The sequence below is a fragment of the Pipistrellus hanaki genome, assembly GCF_964339955.1.
Source record: "Pipistrellus hanaki genome assembly, chromosome: 3".
In the NCBI taxonomy this organism is placed as follows: Eukaryota; Metazoa; Chordata; class Mammalia; order Chiroptera; family Vespertilionidae; genus Pipistrellus; species Pipistrellus hanaki.
This window is the reverse complement of record NC_140505.1, coordinates 186,714,769-186,735,226: the sequence shown is the minus strand read 5'-3', so window position 1 is coordinate 186,735,226 and position 20,458 is coordinate 186,714,769. Positions and strand designations below refer to the sequence as shown.

Genomic DNA, 20,458 nt, shown 5'->3' with positions numbered 1-20,458 from the left:
GCCTCAGATGCTGGTGGTCGCCAGCAATCCTGGTTATTGGTTTGCAGCTGCATCATTCCAACTTCTGCCTATGTCTTCACACAGTCATTTCCCTCTGTCTGAGTCCGTCCAAGCCTCCTCTCCTTACAAGGTCACTAAGTCATTAGATTTAGGAGCCACACTATTCAACCCAGTGCAGTAACTAAGGAGAAACCTATGCTGACCCTCATCACTGGGCCTTTCTTGAACACTGAGAGTAATCTGTGAGCTTCTAACAGGCACTCAGTCTATAGTTAAGGCTTGATTTCCTCCTTCCTTCTTCATTTCTGGAAGCTCTAAGTTTCAATCCTACACTGACTGTCAAGCCCTGATTCCCCATCTTTAAGTTCTTTTTAGCAAGCCCTAGTCAGTTTGGCTCAGTAGACAGAGCGTTGTCCTATGGACTGGAAATTCTTTTCAGCAATTCTCGCTCCTTTTTTCTTGTTCCATTTCTATTCCACTTCAGAGGAACCATCTCAGTAAACATTCTGGGAAATTCATAAACAGCCCCTACCCATCACTCTCTATAATTTTGACCAAACCAGTATTCTGGCTTCTTCTTGTCTAATCCCCTTCACACAACTGCTGGCCACACTGGCTTCTATACTCTCAGTAACCCCTACACTTACCTACCAACATGTTCTAGCTAAACCTGGTCCTTCCACAAGTCTAAATCTACCTCATCCCTCAGAACTCAGCTCAACTACTACCTCTTGCTTGAAAGATGCTACCAGTCCCATAACACCGACCTCCTGGGAGAACTTCAGCTCTGCATGGGCACCTCTGATTGACACTGCTCTTGCTCTGTGCTTTGCTACCCTGTTGGCTTCCTCATCCTACCCTCACTGGGATTCATGCCCCAGATTTAGAGATTCAAATCTAGGAAAGGACAAAGGGAGAAAAGAAATAGAAGTCACTGTAATGTAAATGCTATTTTTGTTAATTTTTAGAACCAACTTAGAGTCAACTCACAAAGACTTAGCTATGGTTAAAGAAGATACCATAACCTGACTGGTGTGGCTCAGTGGTTGAGCGTTGACCCAACCCATGAACCAGGAGGTCCCAGTTCGATTCCCAGTCAAGGCACATGCCCAGGCTGTGGGGTCAATCCCCAGTAAGGGGTGTGCAGGAGGCAACCAATAGATGATTCTCATCATAGATGTTTCTATCACTTTCTCCCTCTTCCTCTAAAATCAATAAAAACATAAAAAAAAACATTATAAGAATATTGTTTACATGTAGGTTATTAACCACCAGAACTAAAAGAGGAGAGAAGAGAAAAGAAAAAAGGAGGGAAGGGAAGGGAAGGGAAGGGAAGGGAAGGGAAGGGAAGGGAAGGGAAGGGAAGGGAAGGGAAGGGAAGAGAAAAGAAGAGAAAAGAAAAGAAAAAAGGAGGGGAGGGGAGGGGAGGGGAGGGGAGGGGAGGGGAGGGGAGGGGAGGGAATACAAGAAAATTTCCGTGACAAATAAGCCGCCCTGGAAGCCGCCCTGGCCTTGACCTGGCCCTCAGGTCCATGCAGAGGTGGAGAGTTCGGTCTGCCTGGGTCTCTCACCTCAGAAAGGCAGAAATAGCCTTCACCGCCTCCGCGGCCACCTCCAGCACCGGGCTGCTCACTGCCTGTTGGAGGGCACGGCCAGCATCTCTGCACATGGCTGAGCTTGTGAACAGCTTGATTTCCTCTGGCTGTCTGAGAAGTAGTAAATGAGGAACCAGTGGGTGAACTATCACTGACCCAACCAGAAATACATCACTTCTTTCCTCCACTGCTTGGCTCACCGAGTCAGGATCTCGGCAAACAGCAGCATGCCCTGCTTGTGCAGCTCCGTGTTGTTCATCCTCAGGCTTCCCTGCAGGCTCCTCACCACCGACTCGATGCCTACCTCAAAATACAGGGCAGAGGCAGGGATCAGTGCAGGGTAGTGCCTTCCCTGACTGCCCAGGAGAGGTGAGGGGCTCTGCACAGCACATGCTGTTAGCAGCCCCTCGAGGAGGCACCCTGACAAGGTTGAGCCGATGGAGCAAGACGGTGAGATCTTGAGGGCAGCCCTTATCGGATTTATCTGTCTCCCTGAAACCCTACACAAGCCAAAGCACAGGCCCCAGCCCTCAAAATATTTAGTGAGTACCTACGGACTGAGCTGGCCTTCCCCACTAGACACTCTTATTGCTCCTCAAAGAGTCACATTGGGTCTCCACTCCTCCAGGAAGCCTTCTCTGACCCGCTCAGGCAGAGCTGTGGGTCTTTCCTGTGCTCCCACACCTGCTGTGCTTTCCTCTAACCAGTCCTAGTCAGCTTGTTTATATTTCTCTCCCTTTCCAGAGGACAGGGACCACGTTAGATGTATCTTTAAATATCCAGGTTCAAGCCTAATGCCTGGCTTAGAATAGGAACACAGAGCCTGGCCAGCATGGCCCAGTGGTTGACATTGACCTATGAACCAGAAGGTCATGGTTCAATTCCCGGTCAGGGCATAGGCCCGGGGTGCAGACTCCATCCCCAGTGGGGGCCCTGTCTTTCAGGAGGCAGCCAATCAATCATACTCTCTCATCATTGATGTTTCTATTTCTCTTACCCTCTCCCTTCCTCTCTGAAATCAATAAAAATGTATTTTTTAAAAAAGGATGAATCAGCAATACTTAGGGACTAACTAGAAGAGCAATATGTGGAGCACAGGAGAGGACTGAAGGACTGTTGGGATAGTTCTGCCTGAATGTGGATCTGGTTCTGAGTCTGGGCTGGTGGAAATGATCAGAAGCAGCATGCCCTCCCAGATGCAGGTTAGTCCCTCATCACTGCTGTGGCTATCCAACCGCAAAGTGCTGGGCTCCCAACCAGAGCGAGTGCAGGCCACTACCCACCGTACACCGTGTGGCACTTGGAAAAGAAGAGAGGCTCCTCGGCCAGGAGTATCAGGCAGTTGTAACTGGACCAGATAAGCACTTCGCTGGACGCAGAAAGGTGCTCAAAGAGGAACTCTGGCGACAAGAGGTAAAGAAAACAATAACTGACAGCTAAGTAATCATGACCCCTCAACCAATTCGAGGGCCTTACATTTCTTCAGCATCTCACACCTGTTACTTTATCTGTTCACACACCTTCTCCATGAAACACGATCATTAATTCAGATAAATCTGAAAAATGCCCTCAAGGTTATGGTCTAACCTTTTTTTTTTTTTTTTTTTTAACAGATGGAGAAACTGAGACACACCGAGAGGTATTATTAGTGGTAAAATGGGACTAGAGTTCAGCTCCCCTGATTCTCAGATGGGCAAGCAGCATGATGCAGAGAGAAGAGTTTTTAAAACCCAAAAGGCTTGATTTTACATCCCTTTTCTGCAGGGATTAAATAGCCTTGTTAATTTAAAGCAGTTATTTCCCTTCTCTGATCCTCAATTCCGTTATCCATAAAAAGGAAATATGAGGGCCTAAATGTGGCAACATTTACAAGCACCATAGGGAATATTTCCTGGCTCATAACAAGCCCTGGAGAAAAATTAATTCCCTTTGCCTCCCTGGTGCATGGATCTTGTCACCACCCACACTGGGTGTTTATTCCTAGATGGTCAAACAAATGATGAAGATCAGTAACAAACTGCTCAGGGTCATATAAGAAATCTGTAGCCAGCAGAAACCGGTTTGGCTAAATGGATAGAGCGTTGGCTTGGGGACTGAAGGGATCCGGGTTCGATTCCGGTCAAGGGCATGTACCTTGGTTGCAGGCATATCCCCAGTAGGGGGTGTGCAAGAGGCAGCTGATTGATGACTCTCTCTCATCGATGTTTCTCTCTATCTCTCTCCCTTCCTCTCTGTACAAAATAAATAAAATATATTTTTTTTAAAAAAGGAAAGAAATCTGTAGCCAGAGAATTCAGACATCATGAGACCTACTTCCTAGAAGTCTGTCCTGTAAAACTGAACCTGCCACCAACCCGTCCCTCCAGTATGCTCATCATGAACCCCAGCAAGACTGCTGCTGCTGCTGCCGACGCAAAGTCACCAAGTCAGAACTCTAGGGTCCTTGGAGGAAAGATTAGGAAGGACCCCTACCTGGGATGTCAGCATGAATGAAGGCCGGGGCATGCTTCGCTGGTGAGTGGACCAGCACGGCCGTGATACAGTGGGCACTGGCCACCTGCAGCACCTCGTCTCTGGAAAGGAGGAGCTGGAGAAACAGGAAGCAGAAAGTGCTGGTTACACCCTGATGGGACCAGAGGGATGCAGCCTGAGTGCCTCAGGGCTGAACCTGAATGTCTCTGATCCCTCCTGCACTGCCAGTCACCAGGCATGAGGGCGGTGCCGGGGAGGGCAGTACAGATGAGATGACGGAAAGGAGCCTCTATGCACAGCAGCAGGTGAGAAATGGAACACGAGCACAGTGGCACTGAAAAAACATGAAAACCATCACCTAGCAGTGATGTGTCTCACCACCAGGATGGCAACAGCAAAATAAACACAGAAAAGAGACTTTTTTTTTTTTTTTTTGGTTCAGAGGCACAGGACTTGATCTTTAGATTTCACAGGCCTTGTGTGGACCATCCTAGGAGGACAAAGAGAAGCAGTTTGCTCTAGATTTTTAACCCCTAAGTCATCTATCCCCAACTGTCCTTCCCCACTTCTGACCAGAGTGCCTCCTCTTTCCTGCAGGAGATCCACAGTCTGGTCAATCAATGATACTCCTGCCAGCAGGTGGCGCTTGTAGCTCTGCCAAGCCCTGTGCCAATCACTTCAGAGACAGACAGCCAAATTGAGGTCCCACCATAAAGAAGGCCCCAGTTGATCAACCACAATGTGGTGAGGTAAGCGCTGTGACATACAGGCACCTGCTACCTAAAAAAACAAAACAAAAAACAAGGGTGTCCAGGGAGCCCTCTAGGCCTTGAAAGCTGAGTCAGAGATCAACATACAGTGGAGGGGGAGAGGCTTGAAAGGCAAAGGGAAGAGCATCTGCACAGCTAGACAGGATGTCCTAGGGCAGACAGGACCAGGGATAGGTTGTACATGGCTGGAACACGGGGAAGTGGAATAGAAGAAGCAGGTAAGTAGGCTGAAAGGGTAAACGGGATCCAGAGAAAGAGGGCTCTAGGTTCCACGCTGAGAAGCTTGAGTTTTATCCCTAAAACAGCTGAGGTAGCTTTGTTGCTGTTGTGGCATGTAGTCTTCATTCCCAGGCAGCCCGATGTGAAGGGGAAGACGCAACAAACAAACAATTCACGACTGAAAAGCATTGTACTTTGAATCTTCTAACAGCATGGTGTTTGTCTAATAAGGAAACACTTTGTAAATCCGACAGAAGCAGTGGTGGATGAGAACAAGGCTAGGGGGGCATTCAGGTTCCCTTGTCACTGAACCTGGAGTCAGGGAATCACAAGACAAGGACCTTTTTGAGCACCAAAGGCAGTGTGGTCTGTCCTGGTGGCCCCTCAACACTGTCCGCACTTTCCACCAGGGCTGACTTGTTCATGATCATAGACACAAAGAGGTCATACTTCAGCAGCTGCCTCAGCAGACCTGGAAAACAAAGGGTTGGGAAGTCAGGCAAGAGGAGCAGAGCTGCCAGAGGACACCTCAGACTGCCCCTAGCAACATCTTCATGTCTCCAAAGATATTCCCAAGTATTTTATTTTGTATAATGCCATTGTAAAGGGTATTGTTGTCTTAATTTATTTTTCAGGTAGTTTGCTGTTAGTATGTGGAAGCACAACTGATTTTGTAACCTGCAACTTCACTGAATTCGTTTTCTAGGGTTTTCTATATATAAGAATTATAGTACTATTCTAAATAGAATCCTACCCTTTTCTGTGCAACCTCCATAATAGCACTTATCTCACTAGACTCTAACTGTCCCCATCTGGACTATGAGCTCTCTCAGAACAGAGCATGGGTTTGATTATCTTTATTATCCAGAGCCCAGCGCAGAGCCTGGCTCAGAATGATGCTCGCTGTGTGTCCCTGGACTGTTCACAACAGAGGTCTTGGCCCAAACTGGGAAAAGAAATGATAGTCACCCACAGACTATGCTTTTCCCTGTACCTCCTGCCTAAGGAGCCTCAAATGACATCCAAAGAAACCTAGACATCACCCTGGAGGCTAGAGGAAGCTATAGGTGATTTTCCAAATCGGAAAACCTGACAGGATGCAAGCTGTGTAGGGTGAAGATGAACCAAGCTGTGTAGGGTGAAGATGAACCTGGCAGCAAGTACAGGGTGCACCAGGATAGGCAGTGAAGGTTGGAGGCAGAAAAATGGCTGTCCACTTTCTTTCCTCTTCTCCTCCCAAAGGCAACATTCTTAAGATGCCACACCAACTCTACGCACCTTTCACAGTCTGCGCATCTTATCTCCCAAACATGTGGCTTTGCAAAGCAGCAAACTTCCCCACCTCTAGAGCCTGTATCTCAAGTCCTCAAGCAAAACCTCAAACACTTTCTGTCTTCTCTGCAGTCTTCTGTTTTACCCAAGCAATTGATCTGTAGCTCCTTCGTCTGGGCACCATCCAGCGTGGAAAGGAAGAGAGGGCACAGCTTCTCCCGGAAATGGCCTGAAAGTACCTCAGCTGCCGTTGGTGAGGAGTACAGCTTCCCGTAGAGATAACAGACCGAAGCTTGCACCCCCTCGCTGGGGTACACTAAACCTCTTAACAGATGCTCCAGCAGGTTACCTGTCCAGAAAACAACCAAGGGGCCGACATGTCAGTTGCTACATGAAACTATAAATATTGCCCTCAATGGGGGAGTAATGATAATTTCCAATAGTCTACCACAATAAATTATTTCTGGGCACTTAATCAAAGGGGGAAATTAAGGTTTGGAAAAGTGAAGTGATTGATGCTTGGGTAAGTCCTCTGTGAGACACTTATTGCATTTTACTGATAGAAAACAGTGCTTCTAGATTCCAGAATTAATTCCTCCTTCCACCCAAAAGGAAGACTCATACTAGGTTCTTAATTAGTTGTTTTAAAATAGTCAATATCCATAGCCCAAGACCAGAGCTGAGAAGCACTTTTTCAAATTGGCCAACTTAGAGTACATTTTGCAGCTGGAAACCAAAGCCTAGAAAAGGGAAGTGATGAAGTTGTAGACAATGAATGGACCATCAGGTGGAGGTGATAGAAGCAGGCGAAGGGGAGCAGCAGCGCTTCCTCAGAGGTCACTCACGATGCTCCATTACCAGCTTGTCTGCCAGAGCAGGGAGGGCATCCACCAACTTGCCGAGAAGGGTCATGGTGGCCAGGCTGCCTCCCATGGAGGGCATGTTACAGAGCTACAGAAAGGGAACATATTCCACTCCATAGATTAGGGTAGGACAAAGCTCCCACCAAAACTTACCCTGCCCTACCCACACCAAAGCCCATATTGTTCGTGTCTCTCCCCACAGTCAGTCACCAGCCTCTTTAGCTAAGTGTCTGTCTCCCCTATTGGACTGGGAAGCTCAAGGGGAAAGATTTCTTTCAGTTGGCAGCGTCATAAAGGCAGAATTCTGACTCAGTGAAAAAAAAAAAAAGTATTGCTATTATCATTGCTACAGCTACTATTATGGAACACTCTATATGCTTGGTACTTTACAGGGAGAGTCAATAGTATTTATTTCACCATTTCTATTGACTAACTGTAGCACCTTAAGTAAGACCCTTAACTCCACTTGTGGGAAATGATAATAATATTAACTTCATAGGGTTGTTGGGAAGACTGAATGAGACACTGCATGGAAAGCATGTAAAACAATGATTAGCATGTAGAGAGTGCCCATAGGGTTAAATGGCATCATCATCATCATAAGTACTAATATATATACTTATAAATCCAATCCAATCTAATATATTAATCACATACAGAGTAATTATAGTGACATGATAATTTAATATCATTTATAATTACAGGTTGCTCTTGATGTTGCTAAGATAAACATGTGTCTTCCTTTGCAGAAAAAAAAAAAAAAGTGATTCTGATCACTCCAAAATCTTAAAACACAATACAAAAGCTGCTTGTTTAATTGATATCTTTTACTATCCTGGAGAAAGCAGGTTAAACCCACTTAGTGCTTACCTTAAATGCTTATAAAAGCAAATGCCTTCAGAACAAAATACTATATCCAATTCAGACCTAATAAAAATACTATCCAAGACATAGTGAACATATTTCCTTGATAAATTCATCAAGGAAATCTGTATTATAGAGAATGGCCATGGATGATTATGCTAGAAAAATGGGACTTCACCACATGGAGGTAGCATGTGGGAGATTGGAGGGGAAGGTAGGAAGCTGCAAAGAGCACTGAAGCAGGATCAAAGCCCCAGGCCCTCCTCGCTCTGGCTCTGCCACTGCCTCAGTGACCGCAGGCACGCCCCTTTTCCTCTCTGGATTTCCACCTCCCATCTAGTCCCAGAAGGGGTGGCCCAGCTCTGATAGCTGAGAGGTACTCACAGCCATCGACTGACCTCTTTGTGGCACTCATCCAGCAGGCAAGGAATGGTCTGCTCTAATTTCAGCTGAGTCGTAAGCTGGATAAGGACTGAGCAGACACAACAGTGTTACCAATCGAAGACAACCCGGAGTTCCCCGTTGATAGCCCTTCTATTCTAAGTCATTAGCTTGTGCTAATTGGTATTAGTTTTTTCCATCTCCCTCATTAACCATATGTGCACATCCAAACCAAAGAATTTCTTTCTTCACTGTTTTACATCAATAGTTCACAATTAGGCTGCACATTAGAATCACCTAGGAGGCTTTAAAAAAAAAATACTAATGCCCAAGACCAATTTAAATCAGAATCTCTAGAGAAAGAAACTAAGCGTGTAGATATTTTTAAAGTTCCCCAGGTAAGTCTATTGTGAAGCTGAGGTTGCAAACTACTATTTATATTAGTTCTACTTTTTTCCTTCCTCAGAACGTGCTCCTTCATATACTAGAAAACAGAATTATGATTGAGTTCCCTTGCCAGTAATGGCCAACAATATTACATCTCAACCCTAAACCCACCCTTCTATGCAATATGTGTGATGCTTCCGATGCTGTTTGGAGAGGGGTAGAGAAGAGGCTGGCTCTACAAAGTGAGGAATAAGCTTCAGATGAACTGCAGCTGCTGCTGCGGGAAGGCTCTGTCACTTCCAGGATAAAGGATAATACAAAAACAGGAAGAAAGCAGGGAGCAAGCAGGGACAGTGAGGAAGAAGCAAGTCTTTCTTACTCTGGTTTTATAATCTCCATCTAGGGTCCACCACCTCAGTGAAGTTCTTGGGTTCTGCTGAGGGTTTTGCAAGCTATACTGGCACCGATCAGGAGCGAATGGCTTCAGGATTATAGCCCCATTCGAGAGTGGCCTTGAGGAAAATAGTGAAATCTCCCCTCCCCTGCCAGTAGTCAGAACAAAAGTGATACATTTGTTTATCCACATCCTCTAGATTGAAAGATGGTCAGCAGTACATACTGATCGTGTTAACGAATGATCTGTTTGTTATAGCTGCTCCTAGTTACAGCTGCTAACTGTGTGGCTGAATGGTCATGGACCCAGGAGCAGTATCCTCTCTTCAGAGATCTGGATTTCATATATGCGGTCCTTCCTCCAAACTTGTAGTTTTAATAATTTCAAACTTTTCTTTGTTTTCACAGCCTAGGAATGGGAGCTACTTTCTAAAACTGCTACCTCTTTTTAAAAAAATCTATATTTTATTGATTTTTACAGAGAAGAAGAGAGAGGGATAGAGAGCTAGAAACATCGATGAGAAACATCGACCAACTGCCTCCTGCACACCCCTATGGGGATGTGCCTGCAACCAAGGTTCATGCCTTTGACCAGAATCGAACCTGGGACCCTTCAGTCCACAGGCCGGCACTCTATCCACTGAGCCAAACTGGTCAGGGCACCCAAGGATATTTTTTCCATTGACTTTTAGGGTTGGGGGAGAAGGAGAGAGAGAGAGAGAGAGAGAGAGAGAGAGAGAGAGAGAGAGAGAGAGAGAGAAAGAGAAATATTTAATCAAGAGAGACACATGGATCAGTTGCCTCCGGGACTAGAGATCAAACCTGCAATCCTGCTATGAGCCCTTAACCTGGAATTGAACTCGAGACCCTTTGGTTTGTGGGCCAATGCTCTAACCACTTAACACACTGGCCAGGGTGGCAGGACCATGTCTTATCCATCTATGTATTCCAAGTGTCTAATACAGTACTTGGCACAGAGTAGGTGCCCAAGAAAGAAATGCAGAAGTAATGACTAACAACTCATTGAGCTTTCTTTATCTGTATCTAAAATGGAACATTTCATCAAGATCTCAAATAACCACAGCTCCAATGCAGGCTGATAGCCCCAGCTTCACATGCTAAGTACACACAGTCTCACCTTACCTTCAATACAGAGGTCTGCCATACTGCCCTCTTCCACACTGCACAACAGCCCTTGGAGGAGAAGGAGGTACGAGGGGGAAAGTTAATAGTAAAAAGAAAAATAAAACCACAAAGGCACTCTGTGAGTCTAAGACTAATGGCAGCTTTAAGCAATGTCCCAGGTCTCCTAGCACCTAGACTTTCAATGCCCACTCTGGCTTTAAAGAGATTAAGTCAGTGTGGCTCAGTGTGGAGTCTGTAACAGACCTGGGGGAAAATTCCAGTTCTGCCCGTTATTAGCTAGCTGTGACCTCCCTGAGCCTTAGGAGTCGTCGCCTCTCCCTTAAAATACTGCTTCAGCAATTAAAAGCCAGAAAAGCCTCTGGCAGAGAAAAGTACTCAATACGAGCTAGCTCCCCTCCTCCCTAAAAGGGCTTATTCCAAAGAATATTATAATTGCATGAAGAGAAGGGACATCTTACTTCGTCTCATTTTAGAAATGAAGACACTAAAGCACAAGAAAGGGGAAGTAACTCGGTTAGGGTCACAGCCAGGTCAGCAGACTCCAGTCTGGGCCTTCGGGTCCTGTTCAAAAACCATAAGAGACTAGACTTTCTGAAAGATCACACATTTCCCATATTCACCTTCACATTTTCACTAACTTCTTGGATGTCATTCCCACATAATGCATCATGCATCTTAGAAAGGTGACCATTTCTTCATCATTCTGACAAAACAATTTGCTAATACGTTAGTGTTACTTCGAAAAAAAAAGTCTAAATTATCTCCTCAAGACCCCAAAAACAAATATAGATGCTATATGTGCAATATTCATGCCAAGTTCCCCTTTTCATCTCACCAAAAAGCATTCTGATGAAGTGGATACAGACTCTCTGGTCCTGAGCCAGCAGCTGCGTGGCCAGGGAGGTGTGCCTCGTGAGGACGTCTCGGAGACAGGACAGCACATGCTTCTTGCGCACCAACTTGGGGCAGATGAAGGAAAACATTCAGTAGCCAATATTCTGAACACCCAAAACTGAAATTATATACACAGTACACAACTATACAAACATCATTACAAGATGATGCTGGAGGGGTCATCTAATTTATGGCAAGATCGAATTCCCTGAAGGGAGAATGGAAAAGGACATCATTTACACACAGGAATCCATGTGTTCATACAGAGTATTGTACATGAGTCAGGGTGCCTCATACCCTGTGTTTACACAGCACTTGACTATTCACAGATCACTCTTTTTCCTACTTGCTCATTTAAGCCTAGCAAGTTAGTTAGCAAAGCAAGCAGAAGCAGATGTCATTATAGCCATTTTGGAGATAACTGAAGCTCCGAGACTTTCCCAAGGCCTCAAATCTAAGTCTCCAACCAGATCTTGTCAAAGGTCAGAGCTCTTTCCACTTCAACAGCCCAACAGAGTGATGGGGTTGCGGGGGATTCTTCATGAAACTTTCAGAGGTAGGTAGAGAAAATGCATCCTTCCATTCAACATAGACATAAATCTTCACACTCAATTCGCCTAGTAGCTGTGCAAAGTGCTCAGTATTGTAACAAAAGTTGGGTCAAAAAGGAGATAGAACAGGATCATGGGTACAACTGACTACATCACCCTTTCAACTGGTGAGAGGTGAAGCTAAGAAAAGTGTGTACATTAAAGGTGAAGTTGGCCCTGGAGGTTTGGCTCAGTGGATAGAGTGTCAGCCTGTGTGTGGACTGAAGGGTCCTGGGTTCGATTCCAGCCAAGGGCACATGCCCAGGTTGCATGCAGGAGGCAGCCAATCAATGATTCCCTCTCATTACTGATGTTCCTATCTATCTCTCCCTCTCTGAAATTAATAAAAATGTTTTTTTAGAAAAGGTGAAGTTGCATCTCTTATTGCCTCTAACCTATGTTACTGTAAATCTGTTTTCCTTCACCAATAACTCCTACATCATACATTAAGTTAGCGCTCTAAATGAGTCACTCCCAAAAAGGCTCAGTGACTCCCCTACACCTGACAATCTGATTTAGTCAAAGCGCCTTAACTTGGATTCAAACACTTCAAGGAATGGAGTTTATCCTGGTTATGCAACCTCAACTTTTCCTCAAATATTCTACTTCCCAAACTCATCCTTGCTAATTAATATCGATACCTACCTCCTGGGATAAGATCCCCCATCTCCTCTGGTCCAAATCTTACCCATCTCCTCAAGCCTAACTCAAATGCTTCCTCCTCTAAAAAAAAAACCCACAAAAACCTTCCCTAATTCCCCTCCTTATCCCACATAGCACTTGACCAGCTATGTCCATCTTTGGAATTCCCAATGATGTGCTCTTATTTTCTCCCCTACCACAGTCTTATTCATCTCTGTATCTCTGATTCACTCACTGCCCAAGAATGACAACCTCAGAACTTCTGGCCTCACTGGTATCTCAGATGTGATCAGTGAGCTCAGCAGTTCTCACTGTAGTCCGGGGACCCTGAGGATGCCCAAACCTTTCCAGGGGACTCATGAGATCAAAATTACTTCATATAATACTAAATTGGTATTTGCCTTTTTCACTCTTATTCTCTCACAAGGGTATGGTGAAACTTTTCAAACATTACACAACCTGTGGTAACAGATTAAATACATATATGAAAATCCAGCTGTCTCCAAATAAGCCAGCTATTAAAGATACTTGCAAAAAATGTAAAACAAAGCCAGTACTCCTCACTATCTTTTTTTGTTTTGGAAAACGTAGTTATTTTCCACTTTTTAAATTATAGTACTTATACATTATACACTTAAAGTGGCAAAATGATAAATTTCAGGTTATGTATTTTTGCCAGAATAAAAAGGATTATGTTAATATGAAATAGATTTACTATTGTTTTTAAGTAAATTAACATTTTAAATTTTTTGCTTTGATTTCTAGTACTGTACAATAAATATCAGTGGCGCCATCTGGTGTGGCTCTGTGGTTGAGCGTCAACCTATGAACCAGGAGATCACGGTTCCATCCCTAGACAGGGCACATGTCTGGGTTTCAGGCTCAATCCCCAGTGTGGGGCACACGGGAGGCAGCCATTCAATGATTCTTTTTCCTCATTGATGTTCTTCTCTCTCCCTTCCTCTCTGAAATCAATTAACATATATATATATATATATATATATATATATATATATATATATACACATACACAGTATATATATAATGACTTTTGAAAGAAAAAAAAAGTCAACCGAAAATCGGGGGCAAAAGACCAAAATTGCACAAAAATTACCTGCAGATCTTGATGGCAAAGTAAGTCTTTTCTTTGAAGTGGGGGGTAGTCTTATACAGCGAATATAGGCCTAAACCTATGTTTTAACTGTAAAATTAGGGGTCGTCTTATACGCCGGAAAATATGGTATATATGTATATACTAACACACACACACACACACACACACACTCACTCTCTAGAGGCCCAGTGCACGAAATTCGTGCTCTCGGAGGGGGGTTCCTCAGCGTGGACTGCACCCTCTAGCAGTTAGGAGCCCTAACTGCAAGAGGGTGCAGTGGAGGCGGGAGATGCTCCCACCATCGCCACTGCACTAACCAGTCATGAGCCAGGCTTCTGGCTGAGTGGCACTCCCTCTGTGGGAGCACACTGACCACCAGGGGACAGCCCCTGCATTGAGTATAGCCCCCTAGTGGTCAGTGCATGTCATAGCAAACAGGCGTTCTGTTCAGTTGCTTTGCATTTTAGCCTTTTATTCTATAGGATATATATCAGTGGCTATAACCCACATAAACAAAGCTCTTTGGGGTCCTCAACACTTTTTTAAAGTGTAAAAGCACTTTGAGATGAAATTTTGAGGACCACTGTTATAGCCCCTCCCCCACACCCAAGACATGAATTCCCTGCCACCCCTCATCCTCCCCACTGACTGGGCAGAAGTGACCTCCCAAACTCTCCTGGGGTGCCTCCCTGGACCCAAAACTCAGGGCAAAGGTGGGTAAGCACCGAGGAGCAGCATCCACGCTTCTGCCAGCTCTTAGCAGTCTTCCCCTTCCCCCCACTTCTGCCCGGCCGTCACTGCCACCCAGAGCCCAGGCAGCCCGCTCCTGCACATTTCAGAAGGAAATGAAGGCCCCAGCGCGCGCCCCTGGCCCAGGGGGGGCGGGCGGCAGCAGAGGAGGAAGCCTGAGCCCAGGCCGAAGCCGGCGGAATGGAGAGGCCAGTCTACGGCAGGGCGGCTGGAGAGGAGGGGAGGGCGGGCGTGGGGTGTGCCTGGGAGTCTCGCTGGCGCCCGGGGCCGGGTTTACCGCACGGGGCAGGGCCCCGGGGCACAGAGGCTGGACGGGCCTGAGGGCACGGGGCTGAGGGGCTGCAGGGAAGAAGGCGGCTCTGGCGGCCAAGGGGAGCGGGGTGGGGTGGGGGCGCGCACCGACACCCCGGGCTCCGGCAGCAGCTCCAGCACGCAGGCCAGGCAGAGGCGAGGGGACGCGGGCAGCAGCCAGCGCGGGTCGTGCCGGTAGTGCGCCCTCTTGAAGAGCAGCACCGCCTCTTCGTCCCTCACAGCCATCTCCCGGCGCTCACGCGGCGGCCGCCACGTTTTCCCGCCCAACTTGCGCGCAAGCGCACAGGAGAGAGCCCAGCTGGGCGGGGGCAGGGGCGGGGCGGGGAGCGGGGGGGGGGCCCGGGGGCCGGGGCCGGGGGGGCGGGGCGGGGGCGGGCCGGCACGGCGCGCGGCGCGGGGAGTGTAATGCGCCTGCGCAAGGACTAGATCGTGGGCCACTGAGCCCAGCACTCCCTCCCGTGGTCTGCAATCTTCATCACATTGAAGGTGGAAAAGCAGGTATAAAGAAATAAAGAAGCTGTCATTACCTGGGAAAAGAATCAATCTATGTCTATTAAAAAATTAAAGGAATGATCTCAGGTATTTTTATATAAACACTATTAGTAAGATTATTTTAAATTTACGTGACTTCTTGCTCTAAAATTCAAGATGTTCCCCTCAAAATATCCTCTCACAGAGGGCTCCACCACACTGGAGACTTTGTGAGCTCACCAGGCACACTGAAGAAGAAAAATGTATTATGCTAAATAAATTAACCCATCAATCTAGAAGGATTTATTTAACAACAAAATGCTAGCAGCCCTAGCCAGTTTGGCTCAGTGGATAGAGCCTCTGCCTTCGGACTGAAGGGTCCCTGGTTCCATGCTGGTCAAGGGCACATGCCCGGGTTGTGGGCTCCACCCCCGGTTGGGGGCGTATAGGAGGCAGCCCATCATGAGGTTTCTATCTCTTCCTCTCCCTTCCTCTCTGAAATCAATAGAGAAATATATTTAAACCAAGAGTGGTTCAAAACTTTTTTAAAAAAAGTCAGCAATTGTTTAATGTTGAAGAAGGTAAGTTCAAGAGGTGTTTTCTACATTCAGAAGCAGTGTGGCTGAGTGGAAGTTTTCCTTGGCAAAATAGTTTGGGAAACAATGGTTTCTTATTCCATGGAATATTATGAAGTAATGTTTGAGAAAAGTAGATATTAATATGGAAAAAATCACCATTAAAATGTAAGTGTACAAAAGGTGCATAATTATATAGTATTCATGTATGTAAAATAAGCAAACAAAAAACATTCAACACATCTCAATACATATATAGTAGTAATATATGTTCAATGAAGAAAATAAAAAAAAAATTTGATATATGTTCACAGTTTTTTTCTATACATTTTTACAACATACAAAGGTTATAAACTGCTTTCTCAGAGCAAAATCTGTCACGTACATCTTCCATAAATATATATATTATTTATATATATTTAACATGTCGCCAAAGTGTATATTATTGTTGACAAAAATTTGAGCCAGGAACTGTGGTAGGATTTAGAGGACTCAAAAGTGAACAAGAGCCTGGCTGGTTTGCTCAGTGGTTGAGCCCATGAACCAAGAGGTCACTGGTTTGATTTCCAGTCAGGGCACTTGCTCGGGATTCGGGCTTGATCCCCCGTAGGGGACGTGCAGGAAGTAACTCATCAATGTTTCTATCTTTCTATCCCTCTCCTTTACACTCTCTCTAAAAATCAATTAATTTTTTTTTTTTAAATGAACAAGAGATGTCCCAGCCAGGAGGCTAAATTGATTGAAGCTTCATCCTGTGCACCAAAAGGTTTCAGGTTCCATTCCTGGTCAGGACACATACCTAGGTTTTGAGACCTATGTGAGAGGCAACCCATCAGTGTTTCTCTCTCTCTCTCTCTCTCTCTCTCTCTCTCTCTCTCTCCCTCCCTCCCTTCCTCCCTCCCTCCCTCCTTGCCTCCCTCCCTCCCTTCCTCTCAATAAAATCAATAAACATATCCTCGGGTGAGGATTTTTTTTTTAAGTGAATAAGAGACAGTCCTTATCCTCAAGGAACTGGAAGTCCAGTTAAAGAAACATAAGTAAATTGTTACAGTAGAGCATATCCATCTATGCATAACAAACTGTCCCAAGTAATGGGTTGAATGGTGAGCCTCAAAAAGATATCCCCATGTCCACATGGATGAATTGTGCACCCCAAAATCAGATGTTGAAGCATTAACATCTAATGTGACTTTAGGAGGTAATAAGGGTGGGGCCCAAATCCAAGAGGATTAGTAGCCCTATAAGATGAGAAAAAGAGCCAGGACCGGTTTGGCTCAGTGGATGGAGCGTCGGCCTGCGGACTGAAGGGTCCCGGGTTCGATTCCAGTTAAGGGCATGTGCCTTGGTTGCGGGCACATCCCCAGTGGGGTGTGTGCAAGAGGCAGCTGGTCGGTGTTTCTCTCTCATCGACGTTTCTGACTCTCTCTCCCTCTCAATTCCTCTCTGTGTAAAATCAATAAAATATATTTAAAAAAAAAAAAAAAAAAAAAGATGAGAAAAAGAGCCCTATAGGGTTTGTCGCAGTGGATAGAGCATCGGCCTGCAGACTGGAGGGTCCTGGGTTCAATTCTGGTCAAGGGCACATGCCTGAGTTGCAGGCTTGATCCCACGCAGGAGGCAGCCAATCGATGATTCTCTCTTATCATTGATGTTTTTTTCCTCTCTCTCTCTCCCTCTCCCTTCCTCTCTGAAATCAATAAAATATATATATATATATATATATATATATATATATATATATATATATATATATATATATATATACTAGAGGCCCAGTTCATGAAATTCATGCACTGGTAGGAACCCTAGGCCTGGCTGGCGATCAGGGTCGATTGGGGCCTTCCTTCCCTGGGCTTCCAGCTGCCAGCCAGGGCCTTCCTTCATTCCGCACCTCCCCCTGGTGGTCAGCACACGTCATACTCAACAGTCAAACTCCCAGTGGGTCAAACTCCCGAGGGGACAATTTGCATATTAGCTTTTTATTATATAGGATATCACAGAAGAAGAAGGAGAAGGAGGAGGAGGTGGAGAAACAGATCTCTCAACTTCTCCACGTGCATGCACCAAGGAAAGTACATGTGCGGATGTATGAGAACATAGTGGGAAGGTGACCATTTACAAGCCAGGAAGAAAGCTCTCACTAGAAACTGAATCAACCAGAACCTTTGGCTCAGAAGTTTTACTCTTTAAAAAAAAAAAAAAAATATATATATATATATATATATATATATATATATATATATATATATATTATTGATTTTTTACAGAGAGGAAGAGAGAGGGTTAGAGAGTTAGGAACATTTATGAGAGAGAATCATCAATCAGCTGTCTCTTACACACACCCCCACTGGGTATATGCCCGAAACCAAGGTACATGCCCTTGACTGGAATCGAACCTGGGACCCTTGAGTCCTCAAGCCAACGCTCTATCCACTGAGCCAAACCGATTTCGGCCAGAAGTTTTTTTTTGTTTTTTTGTTTTTTTTTTTAAATCAATCTTTATTGTTCATATTATTACAAAGGTTCCTCATTTCTTCCCCCCTCCACCAGGTTCCCACCCCACCCTCTGCCCCCTCCCCATCCCCCATTGTCCTCATCCATAGGTGCACAGTTTATGTTCAGTCTCTTCCTCCCTCCCTTTCCCCGATAGTAAATCCCTCTTCAGATAGTAAATCTGTTACTTAGCATTTTCTCATATCAATAATACCTCCACATGCCCAATGATACACTTCACACAAAAGACATTTTCAAATAGATCAACCAGCCTCATCCAGGCCCCACCCAAGGCACTCACAGATCAACACCCCAGCGCTATACTAACTCAACACATCCAGATCTAAGCCTTCATCACTTGATTCAGCAGACCCTCAAGTTCCCGCAAAAGTTTCCAGCCATGTCTGAGAGGCAGCCGTGGGCAGGTACAGGCGAGGAGCGAGCTGTTTCGGGCCTGGCTGCTCCGGGCCTGGCCTCTGTTGCTCTGGTTCGTTCCACAACCAGCTGCTCCGGGTCTGGTCACTGCCGCTCCCGACCTAGTTGCTCTGGACTTGGCTGTTGCTGCTACAGGCCTGGCCGCACCCGACCCGGCTGCTCTGGGCCCGGTTGCTCCGGTCCCGGCCGCTCCGGGCCTGGCCGCTCCCAGCCTGTCAGCCGCTGCTCCGGGCCTGGCCGCTCCCAGCCTGGCAGCCGCTGCTCCGGGCCTGGCCGCACCCAACCCGGCTGCTCCGGGCCTGGCCGCTCCCAGCCTGGCAGCAGCTGCTCCGGGCCTGGCCGCTCCCAGCCTGGCAGCCACTGCTCCGGGCCTGGCCACACCAGACCCGGCTGCTCCGGGCCTGGCCGCTCCCAGCCTGGCAGCTGCTGCTCCGGGCCTGGCCGCTCCCAGCCTGGCAGCCGCTGCTCCTGGCCTGGCCGCACCAGACCCGGCTGCTCCGGGCCTGGCTGCTCCCAGCCTGGCAGCCGCTTCTCCAGGCCTGGCCACTCCCAGCCTGGCAGCCACTGCTCCGGGCCTGGCCGCACCAGACCCGGCTGCTCCGGGCCTGGCCGCTCCCAGCCTGGCAGCTGCTGCTCCGGGCCTGGCCGCTCCCAGCCTGGCAGCCGCTGCTCCTGGCCTGGCCGCACCAGACCCGGCTGCTCCGGGCCTGGCCGCTCCCAGCCTGGCAGCCGCTGCTCCTGGCCTGGCCGCACCAGACCCGGCTGCTCCGGGCCTGGCCGCTCCCAGCCTGGCAGTCGCTGCTCCGGGCCTGGCCGCACCAGACCCGGCTGCTCCGGGCCTGGCCGCTCCCAGCCTGGCAGCTGTTGCTCTGGGCCTGGCCGCTCCCAGCCTGGCAGCCGCGGCTCCAGGCCTGGCCACACCAGACCCGGCTGCTCCGGGCCTGGCTGCTCCCAGCCTGGCAGCTGCTGCTCCGGGCCTGGCCGCTCCTAGCCTGGCAGCCGCTGCTCCAGGCCTGGCCACACCAGACCCGGCTGCTCCGGGCCTGGCCGCTCCCAGCCTGTCAGCCGCTGCTCCAGGCCTGGCCGCACCTGACCCGGCTGCTCCGAGCCTGGCCGCTCCCAGCCTGGATGCTCCGTGCTTGGCTACTGCTGTTCTGGGCCTGGCTGCTCCCAACCCGGCTGCTCTGGGCCCGGCTTCTCCGGGCCCAGCCACTCCGTGTCTGGGTGTTCCTGGACTGGCCACCCTGGGCTTGGCCGCCTCTGCCTCAGGCCTGGCTGCCACTGCCCCAGGTCTGGCTGCTCCAGTGCTGGCCGTTGATGCTCTTGTTCTGGCTGCTGCTGCTCTGGGGCCTGGCCACTGCTGCTCCGGGCCCAGCTGCCACTGCCTTGTGCCTGGCCACTCTAGGCCTGGTCGCCGCTGTTCCAACATTCTGTCCCTTTTTTCTCTTTTTTTTTTTCTTTTTTAAAAAAAAAAACAAAAACGCATTTATGTTGCAATGTTGGCTGGTGCGTTGAGTTCTGACTTAGTCTTTGATTTTTCAAGATCTTCTTTGTATTCTTTCTTAAGTAATTTTACTATCATTTGCTCTCACTTGATTTCTTCACATTGAGAACTTCTTTGGTTTCTTCCTCCTTGTCCTGGGAGCTCAGCAGGTTGGCCTGTGGCACCCCTTTGTTCTCCGCGGGCTCCTGCGCTGCTCCAGCCTGTTGCCAGGGTCGGCGCCGCCCAGGAAGCAGCCCCCATCCTTGGCTCCGTTGCCAGCGCTCAGCAGTCGAAGGCTCAGGGGCACCCCCCCCCCTGGGGGCCCCGTCGCCCGGCT

The 20,458-nt window shown here is 47.6% G+C and overlaps 1 protein-coding gene across 1 annotated transcript in view; it reads right to left on the bottom strand.

Moving 5' to 3' along the window:
* MEI1 (meiotic double-stranded break formation protein 1) overlaps positions 1 to 14,889 on the bottom strand; it is a gene marked incomplete at its 5' end in the record, with an annotated part of 51,908 nt that extends 37,019 nt beyond the window's left edge. The window contains 11 exons of the mRNA XM_084878304.1: positions 1,572 to 1,706; positions 1,796 to 1,895; positions 2,879 to 2,995; positions 4,068 to 4,182; positions 5,398 to 5,528; positions 6,474 to 6,677; positions 7,174 to 7,279; positions 8,454 to 8,527; positions 10,360 to 10,410; positions 11,198 to 11,321; positions 14,752 to 14,889. Of these exons, the coding sequence (XP_084734430.1) occupies positions 1,572 to 1,706; positions 1,796 to 1,895; positions 2,879 to 2,995; positions 4,068 to 4,182; positions 5,398 to 5,528; positions 6,474 to 6,677; positions 7,174 to 7,279; positions 8,454 to 8,527; positions 10,360 to 10,410; positions 11,198 to 11,321; positions 14,752 to 14,889 (1,295 nt within the window). The remainder of the gene's footprint in view (positions 1 to 1,571; positions 1,707 to 1,795; positions 1,896 to 2,878; positions 2,996 to 4,067; positions 4,183 to 5,397; positions 5,529 to 6,473; positions 6,678 to 7,173; positions 7,280 to 8,453; positions 8,528 to 10,359; positions 10,411 to 11,197; positions 11,322 to 14,751) is intronic.
* Positions 14,890 to 20,458: the final 5,569 nt, after the last annotated feature.